Source organism: Eretmochelys imbricata, chromosome 14 (assembly GCF_965152235.1).
Source record: "Eretmochelys imbricata isolate rEreImb1 chromosome 14, rEreImb1.hap1, whole genome shotgun sequence".
Classification (NCBI taxonomy): Eukaryota; Metazoa; Chordata; order Testudines; family Cheloniidae; genus Eretmochelys; species Eretmochelys imbricata.
In genome coordinates this window covers 23462834-23483765 of record NC_135585.1, presented here as the reverse complement: position 1 = coordinate 23483765, position 20932 = coordinate 23462834, and the positions used below count along the sequence as shown (strand labels likewise).

Sequence of the window (20932 nt, the reverse complement as noted above, 5' to 3'; positions counted from 1 at the left end):
CTCCCCCAAAGTCTTTAATTTAAAAATAAACACTGCAGCAATTAGTTTAGCAGCATGGTCCCCAGAAGTCAGCTCACAACTGCGGAGCGCAAGAAACATCAAAGCTTGTGCCAGTGACTGGTTTTGAAGAGCTGCCATAATTGCATGACTGCAGTGCGATCAGGGGGAGCTGCTGACGCAGGTTCATTGAGGACCAGCGGAGCAATAAAAATGTCTGCTCTCTGGAGGCTGTGATGAGTCATCCTGGCCTGCCGCGTTGGATCGGTAGATGCAGGGGCTCTGCACTCTTGGCACTGCTCATGGAGAGGGAAATACACAGTGGCAGCTGCTGAACGGGGCTGAATTCTGAGTCTGCAGTCAGGCTGTGGGGAACGGGAGGGAAATCTTTCCCATTGCTACAGCACCATGCGCCCTAGGGACCCCAATGAGCTTTGCAAGCCCTTATGCAGGGCCTGCTTCGCTCACCACTGAAAGGGGCAGGAGACTGAAATCTAGCCCAAGGATGCTTCCTTGACAACTAATGTAGCCTTCCTCAAGGATTTAGAAGGGATCTAAGCCCTCAAACTGTCCCTTGGAGCAAGTTATCCTATAACAGCCTCCTGTGGCGTTTCCTGCACTGTCCTTTAAAGCTGGCTACTGGACTAGATGGAGCACAGGTCTGCTCCAGGCTGGCGGTTCCTACATTCTCACTTGCATTCTCATTTTCTGCTTTCCTTAGCTCTTCAGAAACCAAGGAAATTCCCCACCAGTGACTCCGTCAGTGACCCGCTAAGGTGGCATAGTCCTTTGCACTTCCTATGCAGTTGTTGTCTGGTTTCTCTTTATACATTTTTGACAGGCATTCTCTGGATCTGTGCTCTGGCTGTGCCCGTGAACCTGACTGATGAGCCTCCATCAGCCTTGTCACAGTTCAGGGCACCTGCCCCGCATCCCCCCGTGTAGCCCGGCAAGGGCACCCACTCTAGGGTCCCAGCAGCTCAGCCGTCAAGTCTTCTGGGTGGAGACCTGCATCTCTCTCCTGACTGGTGTTTTTCCTGCCTACGCTGTGTTATTCCCCAGCAAGGCAGATGGCCTTACCTGGCCAGCGTCTACACTTTGCTTTCTCTCCAAGACTCTGAACAGCGTCATTACCCACAGTTATGTTACCACCCAGCTCCTCCCCACAGAGCTGTGACTAAGCATTTTAGTGCCCGGGGTGAGCAATCATATTTGTGCCCCCTAGAGATGACGTGGGGGTGGGAAAAGTCACATACTCCTCCAGATTTCTGGATCCCATTTAGCACAGAGGTTTTCAAACTGTGGGGCACACCTCCCTAGGGAAATGCACCCCACAGTTTGAAAACCATTGCTTCCTGCCAGGAGTCGGCAGATCAGAAGCTGGTGGGAGCTACCTGGCCCGCATGGGTCCCTGATTCTCCGCACCGGGGGAGCAGGGGAGCTGAATGGCTCCCAAACACACCTCCCTTCACCCAGGGAGTGACTGCAGACTTCTTCCCTACAGCCCCCTCTGTTGCCAGCTTCCTGGCTTATATAGGCTTCACCTGTTCCTGCTGTGCTGAGCCTGTTCAATGGAAATCCCTGCTCCCTGTCTCCTTCTGCAGGTGTAGCCTGGGCAGTTAATTGGCCCACTTAGCCATCTTCACCCGTCCAAGCCTTGTGTGGGGTGAATGCCCCATCACAGTCCACACGCAGGGCATGTACATCCACATGCTCCCCATACGAGCATAGGGAACACCCCCCCATTCACCTGTATGCGCACACACACACATTGTGCACACACACACTGAGCACACACGCTCACACACTCACACACTGAGCACACACACACACTCATGCTTATGCACACAAACACAGTGCACACATACCCATGCTCACATACGCCTGCATACACATACAAGCTCACACACACTGTATAAGCATGGCATTGCAGTCCTGGGGGAGGATGGGTTGGGGGTGGGGGAGACAGGTTGCTTTACTCTCCATAGCTGCACCCAGCATCAGCCTCTGTCTGCTAGAAGAGAATCACTGGTCTCCCAACTCACCCAAAGCCATCCGGCTGCGTGATCACCAATACAGGCGGATCAGCCTGCTCATATGAAGGATGGTCAGGATCGGGGTGCTCAGCAGTGTGCCCGCCAGGCTGCCTGACAGTGATTGGACAATGGCGCCAGCTCTCAAAAACCAGCTGGGGTGGCTGGAGAGGAGTCATGGGACTTGTTTAGTTTGACCCAAAGTCCCAGAATTCCAGTCAGTTCCAGTAGGCATCCCACCATGTACTGTGAGAAAGCCCCAGAATGCACAGGGCCTCATGGTGGAACCGTGCACCATGGGATAGCTGCGCAGAATGCTGCTCGGCAATGACTGCCAAGGGAAGTAGCTTTAACCGGCAGAAACAATGCGGAGTGGATGCACTGCTTTCGGACTTTCTCCCTCATTACTTACAGCGGAAAAACATGGTCTGAAAGCACTTTCGTATGCAGCCAGTCTGCTGCTTCTCTCCCCAGCTGCCGGCCATTAGCAGCACTGCAGGACGCTGCTGCCTGTATTCTCCTTCCCGTGCTTTCAAACCTTTTGCTATTTTCCCTGGAGGCTGAGGATGGCATTACTGCCCCATTTATGTGGCTTTGGGGCTAGGAACCCGCCGCACACACAGAAGCTCACAAAACTGAGTGTGCTGTTTTCAGCTGAATATCCTGATGGCTCTTTTGATGCAATACAGGGATGTATGGCTCGCAGGGTCCCATTCAGATCTGTTTATTATTAGTCATTCTGTTCAGAGTAGCAGATAATTGCTTTATAAAACCCAGAACCAGCCCATGGCCCTCACCCTGCAATAATCACAGTGTAACTCAGACACACATGGCACACGAGGCAACAGTTCAGTGTCTGATCCCAACTCCCTGAGCTGAAATTCAGGGTATTCACAGCTCAAACCCCCCATTTTATAAAGGGACCGAATCAAACTCCGGATCTGAACTGCCCAGAACTTTGTGGTGCTTGAACACTGGATCCGGAGTTTGTGGCTTGCACCCATGCCTGGTTTGAAGAAAGTTTCACCTTAATCAGAGAGGAGGCCAGTGCAAGGGGTTTGCTGGGGGAAGTGTAGCCAAAGGAGGGCTTTGAACAGGAGTGGTTGTGCGCTAGTCACATGGTGAGTGGGACACTGTTATTGACAAAAACGTGTAGCCAGTTGTTGTTTGACTCCACTCGCGGCTGGTTCTCAGAAGTGTTCAAGAGCCCATATAACCAAATGTAGCCAAATTTATTGTTTAAAGAGAAAGCAGGACAATATGAAAAGGAGACACACATTCCCCCCTTCTGGGAAGCAATGCTTAGCACACAGCATGGTCACCTGGCACAGAAGGTGTGCTTCAAAGACACGCATTTCATCCAGCCATATTTACAGGATGATTTTACAAGATACAAAACTCTTTACCCATCACTAAAGTCCAACCCCCCAGTTCGTTACAGTTCTGTAACTGGTTGTTTTGTTCTGTACCTTTTTTACCGTAGGTTTCTCTATGTTCAGGCCATTCCCAGCCTGTGCGAGGCCTCACCAGTTATGTATCTTGGCTTTGACAGGCTTCTGTTTTCTACTGCCAAAATGTTGTGGGATACTTGGCGTGGGTGAACGGACTAGTGGGGAGAGCCTAATACATGCAGGTGACAATCCCAACACTTTATCTATCTATAATGCATTTTATGATGTTAATTCCATGCACATAGCACTCATTCATGTGGCGTATACAACCCCAACATGTATGTATTGGCCAACACGGTTCACTGCAATAACATACATGTTAATGTACAGCCAGCACATTCAGGGCCTGATCCTGAAGGGTGCTGAGCACCAACAACATACAGTTCCTGGGAGTTCCTGGGAGCTGTGGGAGTTCATCTCCTCAGGATCAGGTCCTGAGGACTCTGGATCAACCTCTGGAGGAGTGAATAATGCATCCAACTTGTGAGTGGGAGCCATGATCACACCAGGGTAAATGACAAGTGAAAATAGGTTTGCTGGCCTTCACTTATGGTAATTCCTATCAAGCCTCATCCCTACCACACATTTCAGCACCTGAATCCCTCCTACCCTTCAGATCCCCTCCTGGGCCCCTTACACTCTGCTTCTGACCCCCCCTTGCCTCCCAAACTACTGCAGCGGGACCTCACCTGCATCAGGAACTCAGGGTTTGGCCCATTAGTAAGTCCCCTCTGTCCTTCAGTTTACCCACCTGTAAGATTACTGAGCCTCACCCCAAAGTCCATGCTCAGCATTTCCTCCAGCAAATCCCCCATTGCTGTCAATGAGATTTTTGCCCAAGTAAGGAGTGAGTAAATACTGTTGAGGAGTGAGCCCATGATCATGTAGGAGTGAATGCTGAGAGTCACAGGGGGACTAGCTCCTGTAACAGAGTCGCAGGATGGCTGGGACTTCTCAGCTGCCTCCCAGCTGGGCTTAAGGGAAGGCACCTGGGCCACAGGAAAAGGGAGGCAGGAAAAGGGTGGGTGAGAGCTGCCTGAGGAAGAAGGGAGAGACTCAGAGAGAAACAGCAGCAGTAGCAGCAGCAGAGCTGGGCTGGACCAGGGAGCTGTTGGGAAGAGCACACAGTGAAGATAGTTGTTGGCGAGGAATGTCCAGAGCGGCTGAGATACAGGAGAGCTGGTGCAGAGGCCCTGAGGAGCCAGGAGAACCAGCCTGGGGTGGGAAAGCGGAGCCCAGAACAAGAGGGTTGATACTGGAGGGTGGATCCCAGGAGCAGGGGTCAGAGTCACGGGCAGGGGTCCTGTGGAATGGAACACTGTGGGGAGAGGCCTTGTGGCGGAGGAGGACTGTGAGAAGCTGAGCCCAGGGCCCGTGGGGTGGTCGTGGTGGGATGTTCCCCGAGCAGGGGAGGACTCACAGGTGAGGAGGCCTATGGAGTGGAACACTGTGGGGGCCCCTCTCATGGGAGACCTGACTTGGGGCTCCCAGAGAAGTGCTGTGATAGAGAAGCGAATCTGGGATCTCTTGGGCAGACGGCCTGGATGGCAGAGCCCTTGAACAAAGGCAAAAAGAGGCAGGGAGCAGGCAGGAGATGGCCTGTGGGGAGAATGAGTGGAGATGAGGTCCCTGGAGCGGGATGGGAACTGCTGTGATCTGTGGCATTTTAGGGAGTGGGGAAGAACATCTTTATCACGAGGGCTCTGCATATTATTTCACATGCTCGTGAATAAATTATCCCCAAAGATGGAGCTTTGAATGGACCCTGGGAGAGACTGTGTTCCCTTTTCTAGGGAAACTGAGGCAGGCATACTGGTTGTGCCACGGCCTGCTGCAGCTGGGGTGCTTGAGGTGGGGGCTACCCTGTTACAATGAGGTCCCTATTGCTGGCCTCCTGGAGCCACTCCATAAGTGGCATTCTTAATAATACAAATACCCAGGCTCCTGAGTAGCTGCTACCTCACTGCCGGAGCTCGGGCCTCTGACCTCTGCTAGGCCCACACCTTGTGTGGCCTCCTGACATATGATCTTTGTCAAGCCTGAGTTACCAATAAGGTAGCGCTGCAGAAAGAGCATCGCTGGCAACTCACTTCACCCTGGAGCTCAGATTCACTCTTCATAGAGTCATATCAACAGTAAATGCTACTGCTGAACATCGCCAGGAGCACACTGGGCCCAGCAACCTTTTCATCTTGGGCTAATGCACACTGTCAAATGCACCGATTGATGCCTTCATTTCACTAACAATGCTCTTCTTCTCCTGAGCAGGCCGATTCCACTTGCAGAGATAGACCCTTCCCTCCCCCCACTCTCCCTTCCCTGCAATCACTACACCAGGAACTGCAAGAAAACAGCTTGATGATGTGTTTTAAACCAAGGACCTATCGATGTTTATTCTGGGGACGTGGTACAAGCGAAGGGCCAGGTTGTGATCTCGCTTGCACCGATGTAAATCTCCAAGGGTGTCACACCAGTGCAAATCCCACAGAAGTGTGATCTGAGTCGGGGCCTCGGCAGGTGAAAAGAGAAAATATGGACTATACATGTGCACGGATAGCAACATACAGACATTGATTTAACTACATTAAACCCAAAGACAGGGGACAGATTCCAAGATCAGACTCCCTGGACATGTAACAGTCCTAACAGACAACCCTACACTAACAATCCCTTGTGGGTGGATGTATGCATGAAGGCAGAAGTGTTGTGGGCAAAGCATTGTTAGAAGCAGCTGGGGAAGTCCCATGTTCTCCCCTCCCCTTGCACTATGTGAATCCTGTTGATCTTAAAACCTCACAGCTCCAACAATCTCAGGTCAGTCACCCTGCACCCAAGGACCTGCTCCCTCCATCATCGTCCTGGTTCCCCAACCACCTTGGAACACTCTGTCCCCCTTTGCACACTAGCAGCATTAGTGCCCTTCACCAGCCCAAGCTCCCTGGGCTCTCTACCTATGAGACGCCAGGTCCAAAGAGACAAGGGATGGATGTGGTGGGGAGACACACATAGGAAAGACATGGGATGGAGGTAGTGAGGAGACACAAATAGAAGAGACAAGAGATCGACTGGAATTTGTTGTCCACTACAGCTGCTGGGAACATTTTAGATGAAATGAAATTTTGCCGACGCCACCATGTTTCGTGGAGACACAGCAGTTGCAATGACCGTTTTGTTAGGAAGAGGGCATGCTCTTCTCGTACTCCATAGCCTGGTTGTTGGTGCAGTGGCCTGGGATGTTCCAAAGTCCCTGCTTTGTCTGAATCATGCTGATCTGGGATGGAAAAACTCTGCTATGGAGCAGGGATTTAAACCTGGGTCTCCTACATCCCAGTCCGGTGTCCCGGCCACCTGCCCCAAATTGAAAAGCTCAGGTTTTGATATAAAAAAAGCCCACCCCAGACATTTTGACACAATCCCATTTGGGTGAACATGTTCAAAAGGCTTTGGTTTGTTCCCATCCGAACAAAAACAAGTTTGGAAACCTCGAACGGTGCCACAAAACCAGGCTTGTCCCACGGCCAGCTCTAGTGGCCACACATCCTCGTTTGGGACCAAACTTGCTATGCCATGTGCTGGGCTGGCCCAAGCTGGCTGTTGAGGGCGAAGTAGCTCTGTGCACCGGGGCGGGGGAGAAGAGGAGCAATACTGAAAAGGCCCTGGGAGGCTTTTCTTGACTGTCGCTGGGCCCCAGCCCCCATTGTCCAGCCAGCAGCTTGGGGGCATTCAGAGAGGAAAATGACATCGGATAATTTGTAATTAGGCCAATCCTGTGTCCCAAGCTTTTGAATGAAATCAGGATAATGCTGGGGCTCGAGGAGGATCTTTACTTTGGTCTGCTTGGACTTGCGTCTATTGCTCCTCTTTTCCAGTCAGGGTCATTATCACAGCTGTGGTGCCTGTGAATGTGGCATCCCCAGCCAAAACTCCAGAGATTTCGGGGGACAGTCCTGAGGTGACCTGAAGCCCCCCAAAGTCTGAGATGAGGCAGGCAGGTAGAGCAAGAACTGGATTGCTCTTCAGTGCCACCCTGTGCCTGACTCAGGAAGCGCCATTGACTGGACAGAGGAACCCTTGCCCTCAGCCGCCAATGTGATGCCAGGACCTGTGTTTAACTAGGGGTGGGGAACAGCAGAAGAAGGGAAGTGGGGTGATCCTGCCCTATTAAGAGAAAGATCAGAGACTAGGAAATAAAGAAATGCAGAAACAAAGGGAAGGAATGAGGAGACTGGCAAATATCAAGGGGTGCAGAAAAGTGACGCAGAACGGAGTAGATGAAAAAGGAGCCCCGGGACTGAGAAGTGAATGAATGATTTGGGGTTGTGTCTGAGTTTCTCTTGGTTACCACCTGCATGGGCTGGGAGCTGAAAGCATCTCCAATAAATGTCCCATTCTATAGCTTTGTAATGATGCTGGTGTGTAGCAGGGGCAGCAGACAAACCCTGGAAAGGGAAGGCAAGAGCTTATCAGGGACTATTTGAAACCAGATGCCTTTGAATTAGAAGAAGACATGATTCAGCTCATTACTTCAGCAAACAGTTCGATCCCCTGAGGGTTGCTGATTTTTATAACTGGATCAAGTGATTATTTGGCGTTTGTTTATAAAAACTCATTCCGGTGCTAAGCCTTTCTGCAGTTTTAAACACTTTGAAATGTGCCCATCCCTAGTGTCTGCAGGACCTTAATTCACCTGTTACTGGCTATCTCAGGGCACAGGGGAGCTCCCGAACTCGAGACTAGTCCGTGGTTAGCTGCATGACTAAGCCTCGGTCATCATGTCTGCACTGTAGGAGTAGCCACACAGTGCTCATTAAACTCCTAAAGTCCTCTCCCAGCTTGCATGGGTTCTGTGTAAAAACTAGGGCCTCGATCCTGCAAACACTTATGCATGCAAATATTTTTAAGCATCTGAGCAATCAGGCAGCATGCAGTGGTGCTCCTCACGTGCTGAAAGGTACTCACGTGTTAGTATCTGCAGGCTCAGGGCTTAGGATGGATCCTCTGAGGCTGGTCTGTACCTTGGTTGGCCCAAAGCCCTGGACAGGAATCTGGAGGCAGTAACCCAGGTACATAGATACTGCCCGCGTGTCTCACTGTCCACACACCCACGCGCCCTACCCCCACCCCGATTTTAATAACTGTTTCCGAGGGGTGTAAATGAGGCCACAGGGCTTGTTTTATCACCGGTTCATGTGCTGTTGTTGCAAGGCAGGCATGGATCACACACACAATGCAGCCCCTCCCCAGCCCACCAGCCCGGGGCTCACACAGTGAGCTGGTTGCTAGTATTCCACCTTAAAAACCAAAAAGGAAGAACACATGAGGTGCTTTCCTTTCACTGTGGTGGTTTGCCGTCTCCGATTGATTCTCTGACATTATCCAAAGACTAGGCTCGCCGCCTTTCTAAAAGCTTCTCTCCAAAATAAAGATTCATTTAATTCCCCCTGTTACTGCCAGGACTTGAGTTTAAAGCACTCCCATTACGAGAGCTAAACCAGTACTGATTTCAGCTCAGGCTGATTTCAGTTGATTGGATCCCACACGCCTCCTTACTCCTGGCAGACTGGTCTGAATTCCAGGGCCTCAGCACAATGGTTACCAATGCCTAGAACAGGGAGTGAAGAGCCAGGCTTGCCTACACAGGAACATTATACGAGTATAAGCTAAGGTGTGCACCCTGCTCAATGGTATCAGAGGCCTTTACTCACTTTAGCTGATGTCACTTGGGAAGGAGTGTAAGCTAAACTGAAAAAAAGCCAATCTTATACCAGAATAAGGTGTCCACACAGAGGCTATACTGGTACAGCTAGATTGGTTTAACTTCAGAGTAACTAGTAAAATGTTCCTGTGTAGACAAGCCCACAGGCTGTTGCTCTGAAGAGATCATCGTCTGAGGCCAGTGAAGTCTGAATGGAAAGTGCGAATGATAAACAACTCGTTAATCCTTGGCAATGTTTCACAGCTGATGGGAAGCCAAGTCCCTGTGTTCTCTTTCCTGTCACGTCTGCCTTGCCTGGAGCGCCCCCTGCCCCCTTTGGCCTAGATTGGTCTGCCCGTACCTTGGCAATTACGGTCCCTGCTCCCACCTCCCTCACTTGTCTCTTTCACTCACCACGTCCCATATTAACACTTTCCCTCGTGTCTCCTATCCAGCTCCAGCCTCAGGCCTTGTAGCCAATTATTTCATTTAATAGAGGTGTTGTTGTGGTTAAGTATAATTAAGTCAGGTGTGATGGAGAGGTTTACGTAGTATAGTATTGTAGGAGTATAACATTAAGTATATCAGTAAGTATTGCAAGGCCTAGAGGATGAAGCCTGTCAAATTTCAGTTTAGCCATGTTAGGTCTCAGGCCTATGGAGGGTTGACATAAGTGACCCAGGAATAACTGTGGATCAGTAAAGGTACAAGATTCCTGTAAAGAATGTGTCCATGGGTGATATTCAGGAAAATATGCCACAATGTCTAGACTGCAAGATATTAATGTAACATCATGGGAACCTCAGGTCACCATGGGGATGTGTTTACATAGATGCATAATGGAAATAAAGTAGGGTTGCCAAGCCTCCAGGGTTGGCCTAGAGTCTCCAAGAATTAAAATTAATCTTTAATTAAAGATTATGTCATGTGATGAAATCTCCAGGAATACATCCAACCAAAATTGGCAACCCTAGAATAAGGGGAACTAAGAGGGTAACCTGTGGAAAGCAAGGCACCCCAACCTTTATGGGGTGCAGAAGTACAGATAAGGAAAAGGGGGTTGGAATTCTTGTACATATGCATAAGGTGGTGGGTTTGGTTATAACCCAGGATAAAAGGGTTTCCTGCCCTGGTATGGATAAGGTGGGAAGGCCCCATCAGGAGACTCCCCCCCCACCCCCCCAAAGGATGGCTACCTGTTGAGAGAGCCATGAAGCTCTCTGATATCGCTGGGTATGTGAATATGAACACGCTGCTGGATATTGCACGGGTTCGCTTGGTGTTGTTTGTGATTGTGACATTGATTGTCTGTGGAGTGGAACTTGTAGTAAAGACACAATAGCTCACTTGTAGCTGTGTTTGTGGTTGCTGTGTTCGTTCTTCATCTGCTCCTAAAACCTTCAGGGTAAGTCTCACCCCGCTGATTGTAAAACTGGAGCAGCCTGGGGACAGACTTGCTCTCTAGGGACAGTGCGCTTTAACACAGAACTATTAAGATGCCAACTCAAACTGAAATAGGGCAACAGCCTCAAGCCATTGTTCCTTACTTTGCCCTCTCCAGAGGCTTGGAATAATCCCCCTCCTTTATTTAGATTGGATGATGGTGGGTATTTGTCAAGAAAGACCCCACACCAGCCCAGCAACTCCGCTCCTCCAAAACCTCCATGCCAGCCCGGGAGACTGTGACCCAGCGATCTCTTGGTGCCACCTGGCAGAGGGCACGGAGTGCCTAAGGGTTAGAGGGATCCCCTGGGTCTGGGATCTGCGTACTAGTTCACTCATGAATGTCATGTCTACTGAAAGCTTGTGTCACACTGATCATCACCATCATTGCAAGATGTATACAGGAAAACTATATGAGGAGTTATGTGTATAGTGTAAAAACGGTGCTCGGTAGGACTGTGTATTAAGGCAGGTCACCAAAGGGTGATGCACATGCTTCTCCCAGGCAGGGGGCAGAGACGCTTCTCTCTTTGGCTGGCCACGGGCAAACGGAATATTGTATAGTTCTCAACAGATGCCCATCTACAGTCGGAGCCAAATGCGAATCAGTCAATTGCTGGAGCTGCAGGAAAATATTAAACCAGCAGGGGGTAGCCTGTTTAGGAGTTAACATGATGAACGTTTGAAACTATATCTGGGGAACAGAGGAATCCCCAAGGATTCCCTGGGGAAGTGACCTGACAGTGGGATTTGCTTCAGGACAGAGGGACAGCCAGGTTTGGCTGAACATGCTGGGAAGAAAGTTGGGTGAGAGAAACTTCTCTAGGTATGAGGATAACTTGGGCGGTAAGTTTAGGTCTAGTAAGCACGTGGTGATTTTATTTTCTATGTAACCATTTGTTTCCAATAGTCTTACTTGGTATCATTTGAATCTCTGTCCTTTGATAACAAACTTACTCTTGCTTTCACTAGAAATATGGCTAAGTGCTGTGTGCTGAGCGGATCTGTGGAAAGGTAAAACTTGTAAACTGTGGTGCACCGTTCCTTTGGGAACAGTGGGCTGGGTAATCCTGGGGATAGGGGCCTGCGACACTACAGGGGACACGTGGAGGACCCAGAGGCTAATGTGTGCCTATCGCTAACCTGTACAGAGAAAGCCGAGCCCACAGCAGCCAAGGGGGAATGTTTGTGTTGCTAGTAACTGAGTGTCATGGAACTGAGCCCGGGCAGCTACAGACAAGGCTCCCTCATGCTAAGGGCAGGTGGTAGCGAGGTGCCTCACAAAGATGGGTTCTCCTGGGCAGCATCACAGAGACCTGCTCCTCCCGCAATCCCTCCTGCCATCCCAGAAGACTCTCTCTCTTCCCCCCAACCCCTCACACCAGCCTGGGACACCAACTCCCCCAAACATCCCCCCGACCTGGGAGACGCTCTCCTCCCCCAGCCCCTCAAATCTGCCCCTGCACCCACTCCCCTCCCTGAATTCCTCACCCCAGCCTGGGGGACCTGCGCCCCTCCCTCAGCCCCTCAAACCAGCCCAGGCACATGCTCCCCCCTCTCAATCTCTCACACCAACCCAGGGCACCCGCTCTCCTCCCCAGGCCTCCTGCCAGATTGGGAGAGCTGCTCCATTCCCTCCATATCAGCCTGGGGGGAATTTTTACCTCGGGAAAGTGACCTATCCTTAAGTGAAGTGAAAACGCTGTAACCAGTCCCTGGGTGCAGGGGGAGGTTCAGGGAATCAGATAGAGTGGGATGCATAACAGTCAGAGCAGTCTCTGCCCTAGCCAGAATGAGGTGTTGCTGGGAATGAGACACAGGCAAACCCATTGGGTTTACCAGTCTCTGGCCCAGCCTCCTCATTAGTGCCTTTCTGGGGTTGGGTTCGCCGGGATGTTCTTTCCCCGTGCAGAACATCCCACTCTCTCAGTACCGAAGAGGATTCGTGGCTGTGATACTGGGGGAGTGATCATCCCCCCCTGGGAGAGCTGGGCAAATAACTGGTTTCTTTAGTCGTCTACCAATTCCGAAAAATCAGATCACATATTAGTTTTGGGTCAAGTTGATAACTAAATTCCCAAAATTTTCCACAAATCAAAGAGTTCACTTGGTGTCGAACTAAGCATTTTGTCTGACCCAAAATGGAACATTTAACTTTGGTTTTGAGCTTTTTTTTTTTAACATTTAAAAAAAATAATAAAATGGAAGGAAACGTCTCATGGAAACAGCATGTTTTGAATCAAAAGAAATGCTTTGGTCAGAAAATGTTGAAATGAAACGTTTGGAGTTTTGGGGGATTTTGGGGGAATTCAGGAAGAGTTTGCTCAAATAAATTGGTTAGTCTCTAAGGTGCCACAAGTACTCCTTTTCTTTTTGCGAATACAGACTAACACGGCTGTTACTCTGAAACCCGAAATATCTTGGTTGAGCCAAATCTATAGTTTTCAGCAACAACGTGTAAGTGGAGAAATGCCCCCAGCTCTATGTCAGGGCACTGTGGGGTGGTTTTTAATGTAATGTGAGGAACAAACTCCATGAAAATGACGTGGAGTCTTAGAATACATTGTCTTTATAACACAGACAGTCTCCGTTTGCCCAGGAGCTCAGAGCCAGGAGCACGGAGAGCACCGAAGTACAGTCTGCAGCATCCATGGGAGACCCTTTCCTTTCCTGTCTGAGCTGGCCAAGCCTTCCCTTGGCAGAACAGGGGTAGCTGGTGTTTCCCTTACATGTCCTTGACCACAACTATCATTGATCGGCTTTGGATGTCCTTCTTTCTCACCTCTGCCCAGATATCGGAGAGGTCCTGGATGAACTGCTGGATCTGGGGTAGAGAAGAGAGATGGCAGGGCTGGAGGTTTAGGACTGCTTGGAATGGCTTTTGCAGCGTGAATAGCAGGTGTTTGGCTCCTTTGAAAGGCACATTTCCCATGGCTTTAAATTGGTCTGCAGAGGAGGAGGACTGGACATTTGCATCCCCAGCTCAGAGCAAGTGGGATGGCTCTTTGGGGGCCAGTCTTTGAGGGCAGGGAGCCAGCTAATGGAAGCATGGAGTGATGGCCCAGATACACAAGGGATTTGTAGCCAGTTCAGTCACCCGCGGTCCCAATTCATCCAGCCTTCTGCCTCCACAAATAGACCCTCCCTCTCCTGCCCTGGCCCCTCTCTGGGGCGAGAGGGGGCAAGGATCAACTCAGACACCATGCTCATTTATTGCTGGTGTACATCCCCCTCTGCTCTGCCAACAGCACCCCAGCTCTGTCCTAAAGAGTCCCCTCCAGGGTGGGGTGAGGTGCCTGATACACTCTGTTTTCTCCAGGCCTCTCCTGTAGCTGGGGCAGGTGCTGCTCTCCTTCCCTGATCTGGGGGTGAGGGGTAGGCATCAGCCTGGCTGTACCATGTCCAGCTGCTTGTGGGTGTCCTCCACGGGCACGCTCAAGGTCTCCTTCAGTTGCTTGCTCACACTCTGGAAGAGGTTCAGGGTGGCCATCTTGATGGTGCCCAGCATGAGGGTTTTCTTGGCGGCTGTGTTCTGAATGTGGGCCCAGCGAGACTCCTGCGGAGAGAGGAGAGGACGGCAGAGAGCATGGAAATAAGCTGCTCAGCAGAGAGGATGGCAAAGCACTGGAGATACCAACTTGATAGCGGCCCATCTGCCACCTGGGCAGTACCCACCCTCCCCCTGGACACTACACAGCATGGATCTGTCCTTTCACTTCCATTCACACCTGGAAAAGTCTCGGCTCGGGATCATGAGCCATAGCTGGTGATCATCATTACGAGAAATCAGCAGAGTAATGGCAAGTTCCCAGAATGCACCTGCACAAGCAGGTCAGAGTTCACAAGAGTTGGTTTGGGGAGCTAAGTCTAGTGAGCATGATGCAGAGGGAAGAGGTATGGACAGTCTGGGAGCACTGGAAAAGGCGGGGGGAAACTTAAAAAACACCCTGCTAAAGGGGCAGCACATTGTAATGCTGCTGGGAAAGAAAAACAATTCACACCAGCAGCAGCAGCCAGCGTGCCTTCATCAGGGAATGTTCAAAGAGGTAATGATATAAATACTGTATAACAGTACTAGAAATGGGGAAGGAACCAGAACCAAACAATAAGACAGGATGTGTCGCATCTGGAAGGTTTTCTTCACTTTTCTTGTGATTTTAAATGAAAGCTTGGATTGCAGAGCACAATTCTGAGGCCACTTCTAAAACAGGGGGAATTATGCAGCTATTTACGCAGTCTTGTCATCCCATCATTCACAGGGCCCTGGCTACCAACCATGAACCAGGAGGACCATGACAAATATCTGCAAATCTCTGAAGGGTATAAACAGAAAAGAGGGGTGAATCAAGGGGTATAAGGGGTATAATTTGGAGTCATGGATTACAATTGGACAAAGCAAAGGCTGAACAGCTGCAAAACCATAGCCATGCTGAGGTTTCTGAACCCCTGGGATCTTCATCCCAGGGACTGGTGAAAGCCCCAAGACTTGAGGCCTATATAGCTACATTAGACAAAGCCATGGAGGCCCTCCTGTGGAGAACAATCCAGCCCTGGCCCTGGGGGATAGATTGGATATGACCAAATAGGTCTCTCGTATCCCAACAGTCTGGTCTAAATGAGAAAAAGTGCACCCACGTCATGCCATTGCTTTATTGTCACCCCCAAGCAAGCCCTAGCGTAGATGCAGGGTGACCCTGACTCAGCAAGCTATTCACACCTGTGCCTAACATGAAGCGTGGGCAGAGTCCCACTGGTCCCTGGTTCAGTACTCCGATGAATCAGGGCCTTACTCTGGGTTAGGCCTCTCTTAAATCAGTCTAGCTTTGGTCGCCATGCAGAACCAACTCAGGCGAGACTTAAATTGTGGCAAGGGCAGCGGCATTTGGGGTTTTCCCTGGTGTAGATAGACAGATTTGAAATCGACCGAATGGAACTCTCCTGCTATGCACAAGGGCTAACGTCTATGATTCTGTGACCCACCAGTGCCCTGAAACCCAGGGTCTGTCCTCCTGGCCCAGTGCAGTCACAGATTGAACCCTGGGATGACCCACTGGGTCAGGGGTGAGGCACCCACCCAGCAAACAGGGTGGCAGTATCCTGCTGCCTTGCCAGCCTCCTGTCCCACCACTGCCCAGCAAGCTGGGAGAGTCCCCCTGCCTGTGTCTGCGGGGAGGAAGAGGGCTTCCTCGGGGCACGTGTATGGGGAGCCCCCTTACCCAGACGATGACATCACTGCGGGCGTGGTCAAAGCGCATCTGCAGGCGCGCCAGCTGGTTGTTGTGCTGCAGGATCTCGTCGTCCTTCTCCTCCGTGTAGTGCGACAGGCGCATCTTCGCCTGCTCGATCATCTCCAGCCCCTCCTGCGCCGACTGCATGAGGTCCTGGTGCATGCCCACCAGCGTCTTGTACCGGCCAATGACTTCCCGTATCTCCTCAAACTGCAGCACAGTGCACTGGGCGTTACTGCCCCGTAGCCCTGCATGGCACACGGGAGCCTGTCACTGATACCCAGCACTGATACCCAGCCCAGGCAGGGAAGGACATCCCCTCCCCTCTAACAGGGGAGAATAGCACATCTGCCCCAGAGTATCCTTACCACACCAGCGCTCTCCTGTGTCCCAGCTTCGTCATCACCCCTACCCCAGGAAAATATCACACCTCCCCCTGGCCTGAGCCTCCCACGCACGCATGGGAGGGCCATGCTCATCCCAGCCTCACCCTCTGTTCCCTTGGCCAAATCCCTGGGGTCCCACCTCCGCTTTGCTAAAACCTCCAGTCCCTTCCCTAGGTCCCTGCCACACAGCACTGCTCCTTTCTCTGGCTCCTTTCTAGCACAAGGGAAACCCATCTCACCTCCTCTACACTCTCTACACCCAGCTGCAGGGAACCCTGGGCCCTGCCTCATCTCTCCCTGAGACTTTTGCCGCTGCCCATGGTCCCATCTCAGCTCCCCATCTCAGCATGTGGGAGCCCCTAGGGTCCAGGCTCACCTCCGACACCTCGACCACCGTCTCCAGGTACTTGTTGAAGATGGAATACTGCTGCAGCTTGTTGGAGAGCTGCTGGTGCTCCTGTTTTAGGACCTCCATGTCCAGCTTGGCCTTGGCCAGCTCCTTCACCCTCTGTTTCTTCAGCTCTTTCTCCTTGTTGGCTTTCTTCAGGGCCCTGATTCGCTTCAGGTCATTTTCCTAGCAATCCCCCCCGCCACCACCCCAGAAAGGAAACCCCAGACAAGAGATGTGGGAGGTTAGCGATGTGACCACATCATAAGGAGATGCCTCCTATCCAGCCCCACGCCCCTCCAACATCAGCAGTACTTGGAAAAGGAGAGAGACTATGGTGGCGTGGAGGAGGGGAGGGGAGAAGAACCCTGAATGAGCCATGATCATGCCAATGGACAGCAATCAAGCTAGACAGTCACCAGCAGCTGGCATGGGGTCCCATAGCTTCCACTGCCATTGGCACCTGGTCCTAAGGAGGACTGCAGAGAACACCCTGCTACCAGCACTAAGGGAAGATGTTGGCTGAGACTTTGGGATGGATGCCACTTAAGCTGGGCATGACAAAGCTGGTGTTGAAGGCTCATGGCAACATAGAGCAACTCACCCCTGGCCAGCCCCTCCTGAGACCTTCTCTGGCAGAGATACAGAGTGAAGAGGCTCTGGGGGAGGGGCCCTGGCAGATAACATCATGGCTACTGCCCTGCAATGTTCATTCCTGTTCTATGCTGAGAAGAGAGTTGAGAGGGAGGGAGTCATGGGTGTGTGCAGGTGTATCATGGAGGAGCCCTCTACACATAATGGGAACAGGCGGCAGTGTTACAGCTCAGGGGTGTGTGCGGGTGTACCACACAGGAGACGTTCACATGGAATGGGAACAGGCGGCAGTGTTACAGCTCAGGGGTGTGTGCGGGTGTACCACACAGGCGACGTTCACATGGAATGGGAACAGGCGGCAGTGTTACAGCTCAGGGGTGTGTGCGGGTGTACCACACAGGAGACGTTCACATGGAATGGAAACAGGCGGCAGTGTTACAGCTCAGGGGTGTGTGCGGGTGTACCACACAGGCGACGTTCACATGGAATGGGAACAGGTGGCAGTGTTACAGCTCAGGGGTGTGTGCGGGTGTACCACACAGGCGACGTTCACATGGAATGGGAACAGGCGGCAGTGTTACAGCTCAGGGGTGTGTGCGGGTGTACCACACAGGCGACGTTCACATGGAATGGGAACAGGCGGCAGTGTTACAGCTCAGGGGTGTGTGCGGGTGTACCACACAGGAGACGTTCACATGGAATGGGAACAGGAGGCAATGTTACAGCTCAGGGGTGTGTGCGGGTGTACCACACAGGTGACGTTCACATGGAATGGGAACAGGCGGCAGTGTTACAGCTCAGGGGTGTGTGCGGGTGTACCACACAGGAGACGTTCACATGGAATGGGAACAGGCGGCTGTGTTACAGCTCAGGGGTGTGTGCGGGTGTACCACACAGGAGACGTTCACATGGAATGGGAACAGGCGGCAGTGTTACAGCTCAGGGGTGTGTGCGGGTGTACCACACAGGCGACGTTCACATGGAATGGGAACAGGCGGCTGTGTTACAGCTCAGGGGTGTGTGCGGGTGTACCACACAGGCGACGTTCACATGGAATGGGAACAGGCGGCAGTGTTACAGCTCAGGGGTGTGTGCGGGTGTACCACACAGGAGACGTTCACATGGAATGGGAACAGGCGGCTGTGTTACAGCTCAGGGGCGTGTTATGTGAGTGCCACTGGACTAGTTGTACCTGTATGAACTGCTCAAATTTCTTTATATAAGCCTTCAGCTGAATCTCCTTGGCCCTGAGCTCCTCCCATCGGTTATTCAGGGCTTCCATCCTCGTCCGGAAAGCCTACAGGGATCATGGAGAAAGGCAAAAGGTGAGCCAGCTGTTCTGACTCAGTGAGCCCCCCTTCCGGTGCCAATAGTCGGTGCTCCCACACCCTGACCCTCCAAAGCAGGGCCAGAGACCAGTGGGACAGATTTTGCACTGTGCCTCTCAGGGGGTGCCTGAGGAGACTGGACCCAGCAGGAGGTGGAGGGTGTGCAAGAAGCCTAGCTGGTGTTGTGGGTCATAGCAGTCATGGCGGGGCTCCCTCACGCACGCCTCTCTCACCTCCTTCTGAGCCTCCATAGCCCTGTGCACCAGCGTGGCCTCTTTCTTCTTCTCCAGCAGCCGAATGGATGGTGATGGGGATTGCTCCTCCGTCGCTGGGAATTTCCTGCCGCAAAGATACAAAAGCGTTCCCTGTGGGGCTGCCTGTGGCTGCGCCCATGAGCTCAGTGCTGCCTGCCCATCGCAAGGGAGACAGCCTCGCCGTTCGGTCGGCCTGTGCCCTGTGGGCTCTGAGCTACTCAGCTAGGGCTGGGGTGCCATGGCAGAGCACCGTGTGTGGATGAAGCCCAGGGCCATGACCATGGAGACTGAATTCTACTTGTGCCCAGGGAGAAAGGCAGGATGGGAGGGAGATCGAGGGATGTGATCGTTCCCCTCTATTCGGCATTGGTGAGGCCTCATCTGGAGTACTGTGTCCAGCTTTGGGCCCCACACTACAAGAAGGATGTGGAAAAATTGGAAAAAGTCCAGCAGAGGGCAACAAAAATTATTAGGGGGCTGGAGTACATGACTTATGAGGAGAGACAGAGGGAACTGGGATTGTTTAGTCTGTAGAAGAGAAGAATGAGGGGGGATTTGATAGCTGCTTTCAACTACCTGAAAGGGGGTTCTGAAGACAATGGATCTAGGCTGTTCTCAGTGATAGCAGATGACAGAACAAGGAGTAATAGTCTCAAGTTGCAGTGGAGGAGGTTTAGGTTGGATATTAGGAAAAACTTTTTCACTAGGAGGGGGTGAAGCACTGGAATGGGTTACCTAGGGAGGTGGTGGAATCTCCTTCCTTAGAGGTTTTTAAGGTCAGGCTTGACAAAGCCCTGGCTGGGATGATTTAGTTGGGGATTGGTCCTGCTTTGAGCAGGGGGTTGGACTAGATGACCTCCTGAGGTCCCTTCCAACCCTGATATTCTATAATATTCTATGAGGGGAAAGGTGGAGGGAGGGCAAGGGAAGGTGGGAGAGGGAGAGATGGTGGAGAGACAAAAAGGCAGAAGGGATGTGGGAGAAGGACTGGATGTGGGGGAAAGGAGAGAAGGAGGTGGGTGTATGGGACAGAGGAGGGTGGAACAGTGGAAGGCCATAGAAGGCGGGGGACGGATGGGATGGGAAGGGGAGCGTGTTACTCACATCAGCAGCTTCAGGAGCTTCTGCCCATACTGCATGCGGAAATACTCCGACAGGTCCTCTTCCTCCATGGTGGCCATTGTGTCTGCTCCCCCCGGCGAGCCCTGCTCTGGCCCCACCTGTGCAGCCTCTCCCTGGGGCTCAGCTCAGCTGCCCTATGTAGGAGTTAGCGGGCTGGCGTGGGACACACCCACAATCCCTGAGCACCTCCCTCCTGCTCTTCCCAAGGCCCTCTCTTCCCTTCCCTCCGTGTCAGAGCCCCCAGCAGACAGAGGCTTGGTGGCTGGCTCCATGTACCGTTGGAATCCATGGAACCCCAGCAGCCAGGGTTGGACAATGCCAGGTGGTTACTTAGCAACCTTAAAGCTCCTCTCCCTTAAGGGGAAATTTGTTCCTATCTGGCTGGGCTGCAGGGAGCCATCGCCCCAGTCCCCAGCTCCACTGCTGCATCCTCCCCTTCCCTTCCACGTCCCCTTTGGGAAGGGAGGAACTGGATGAGCCTCTCGGGAGGTCCAGGTCAGCAGGGCTGAAAGCCCGGTGCACAGCCTGAGCTCCTCCTGCTGGCCCCCGTGCACCGTGTCGCTAGGCTGATTGAGTTGGCAATGGCCATGACATGAGAAAGGGGAGGAAGAGGGAAAGCTGTCAAAGGTTTAGCCATAACATACATGGCATCTTTGTAAAGACAGAGCATTATTGCTGCCAGGGTTCGGGGGACAGCAGGGGGTTCCCTCATGCTGCACAGGTGACAATTCTCCAGGGTCACCTCTCTCTGTGCCCTTTGCAACCATTGCAGTATTCCCAGCAGGAAAGGCAGCTCCTGCATGTAGGCAGGTGTGTCCAGGAGGAGGTGAGCATCAGATCGTTATAAAATTCGATATATGTATGTGTATGTTAGTCACAGTTACAAGCCATAGCACCTCAGTCTTTTAGTTGTGGAGGTTCCCAGTTCAATCTGTGTTGGCCAACATGGGGGCAATCACACACACACAGTAGATCTAAGATATTTGCTCAGAACAAAACATAGAGAAGCCCTG

The 20932-nt window shown here is 52.0% G+C and overlaps 1 protein-coding gene across 1 annotated transcript; it reads right to left on the bottom strand.

Moving 5' to 3' along the window:
• Window positions 1-13344: 13344 nt before the first annotated feature.
• CCDC42 (coiled-coil domain containing 42) lies at window positions 13345-19978 on the bottom strand. The gene is made up of 7 exons (XM_077834028.1): window positions 19902-19978; window positions 18777-18882; window positions 18408-18512; window positions 16610-16807; window positions 15836-16057; window positions 14017-14175; window positions 13345-13443 (listed from the first exon to the last, which is right to left on the bottom strand). The coding sequence occupies exons 1-7, from the start codon at window positions 19976-19978 to the stop codon at window positions 13345-13347; spliced, it is 966 nt and encodes a 321-aa protein (XP_077690154.1).
• Window positions 19979-20932: the final 954 nt, after the last annotated feature.

Bases quoted from the DNA above. Each gene is read 5' to 3' on its own strand.
- CCDC42 (XM_077834028.1), bottom strand. From the start codon at position 19,978: ATGGCCACCATGGAGGAAGAGGACCTGTCGGAGTATTTCCGCATGCAG. The intron at 18,883-19,901 runs GTGAGTAACACG...TCTTTGCGGCAG, and splicing joins AAGCTCCTGAAGCTGCTGAT to GAAATTCCCAGCGACGGAGG. The intron at 13,444-14,016 runs GTACAGCCAGGC...TCTCTACCCCAG, and splicing joins CCCACAAGCAGCTGGACATG to ATCCAGCAGTTCATCCAGGA.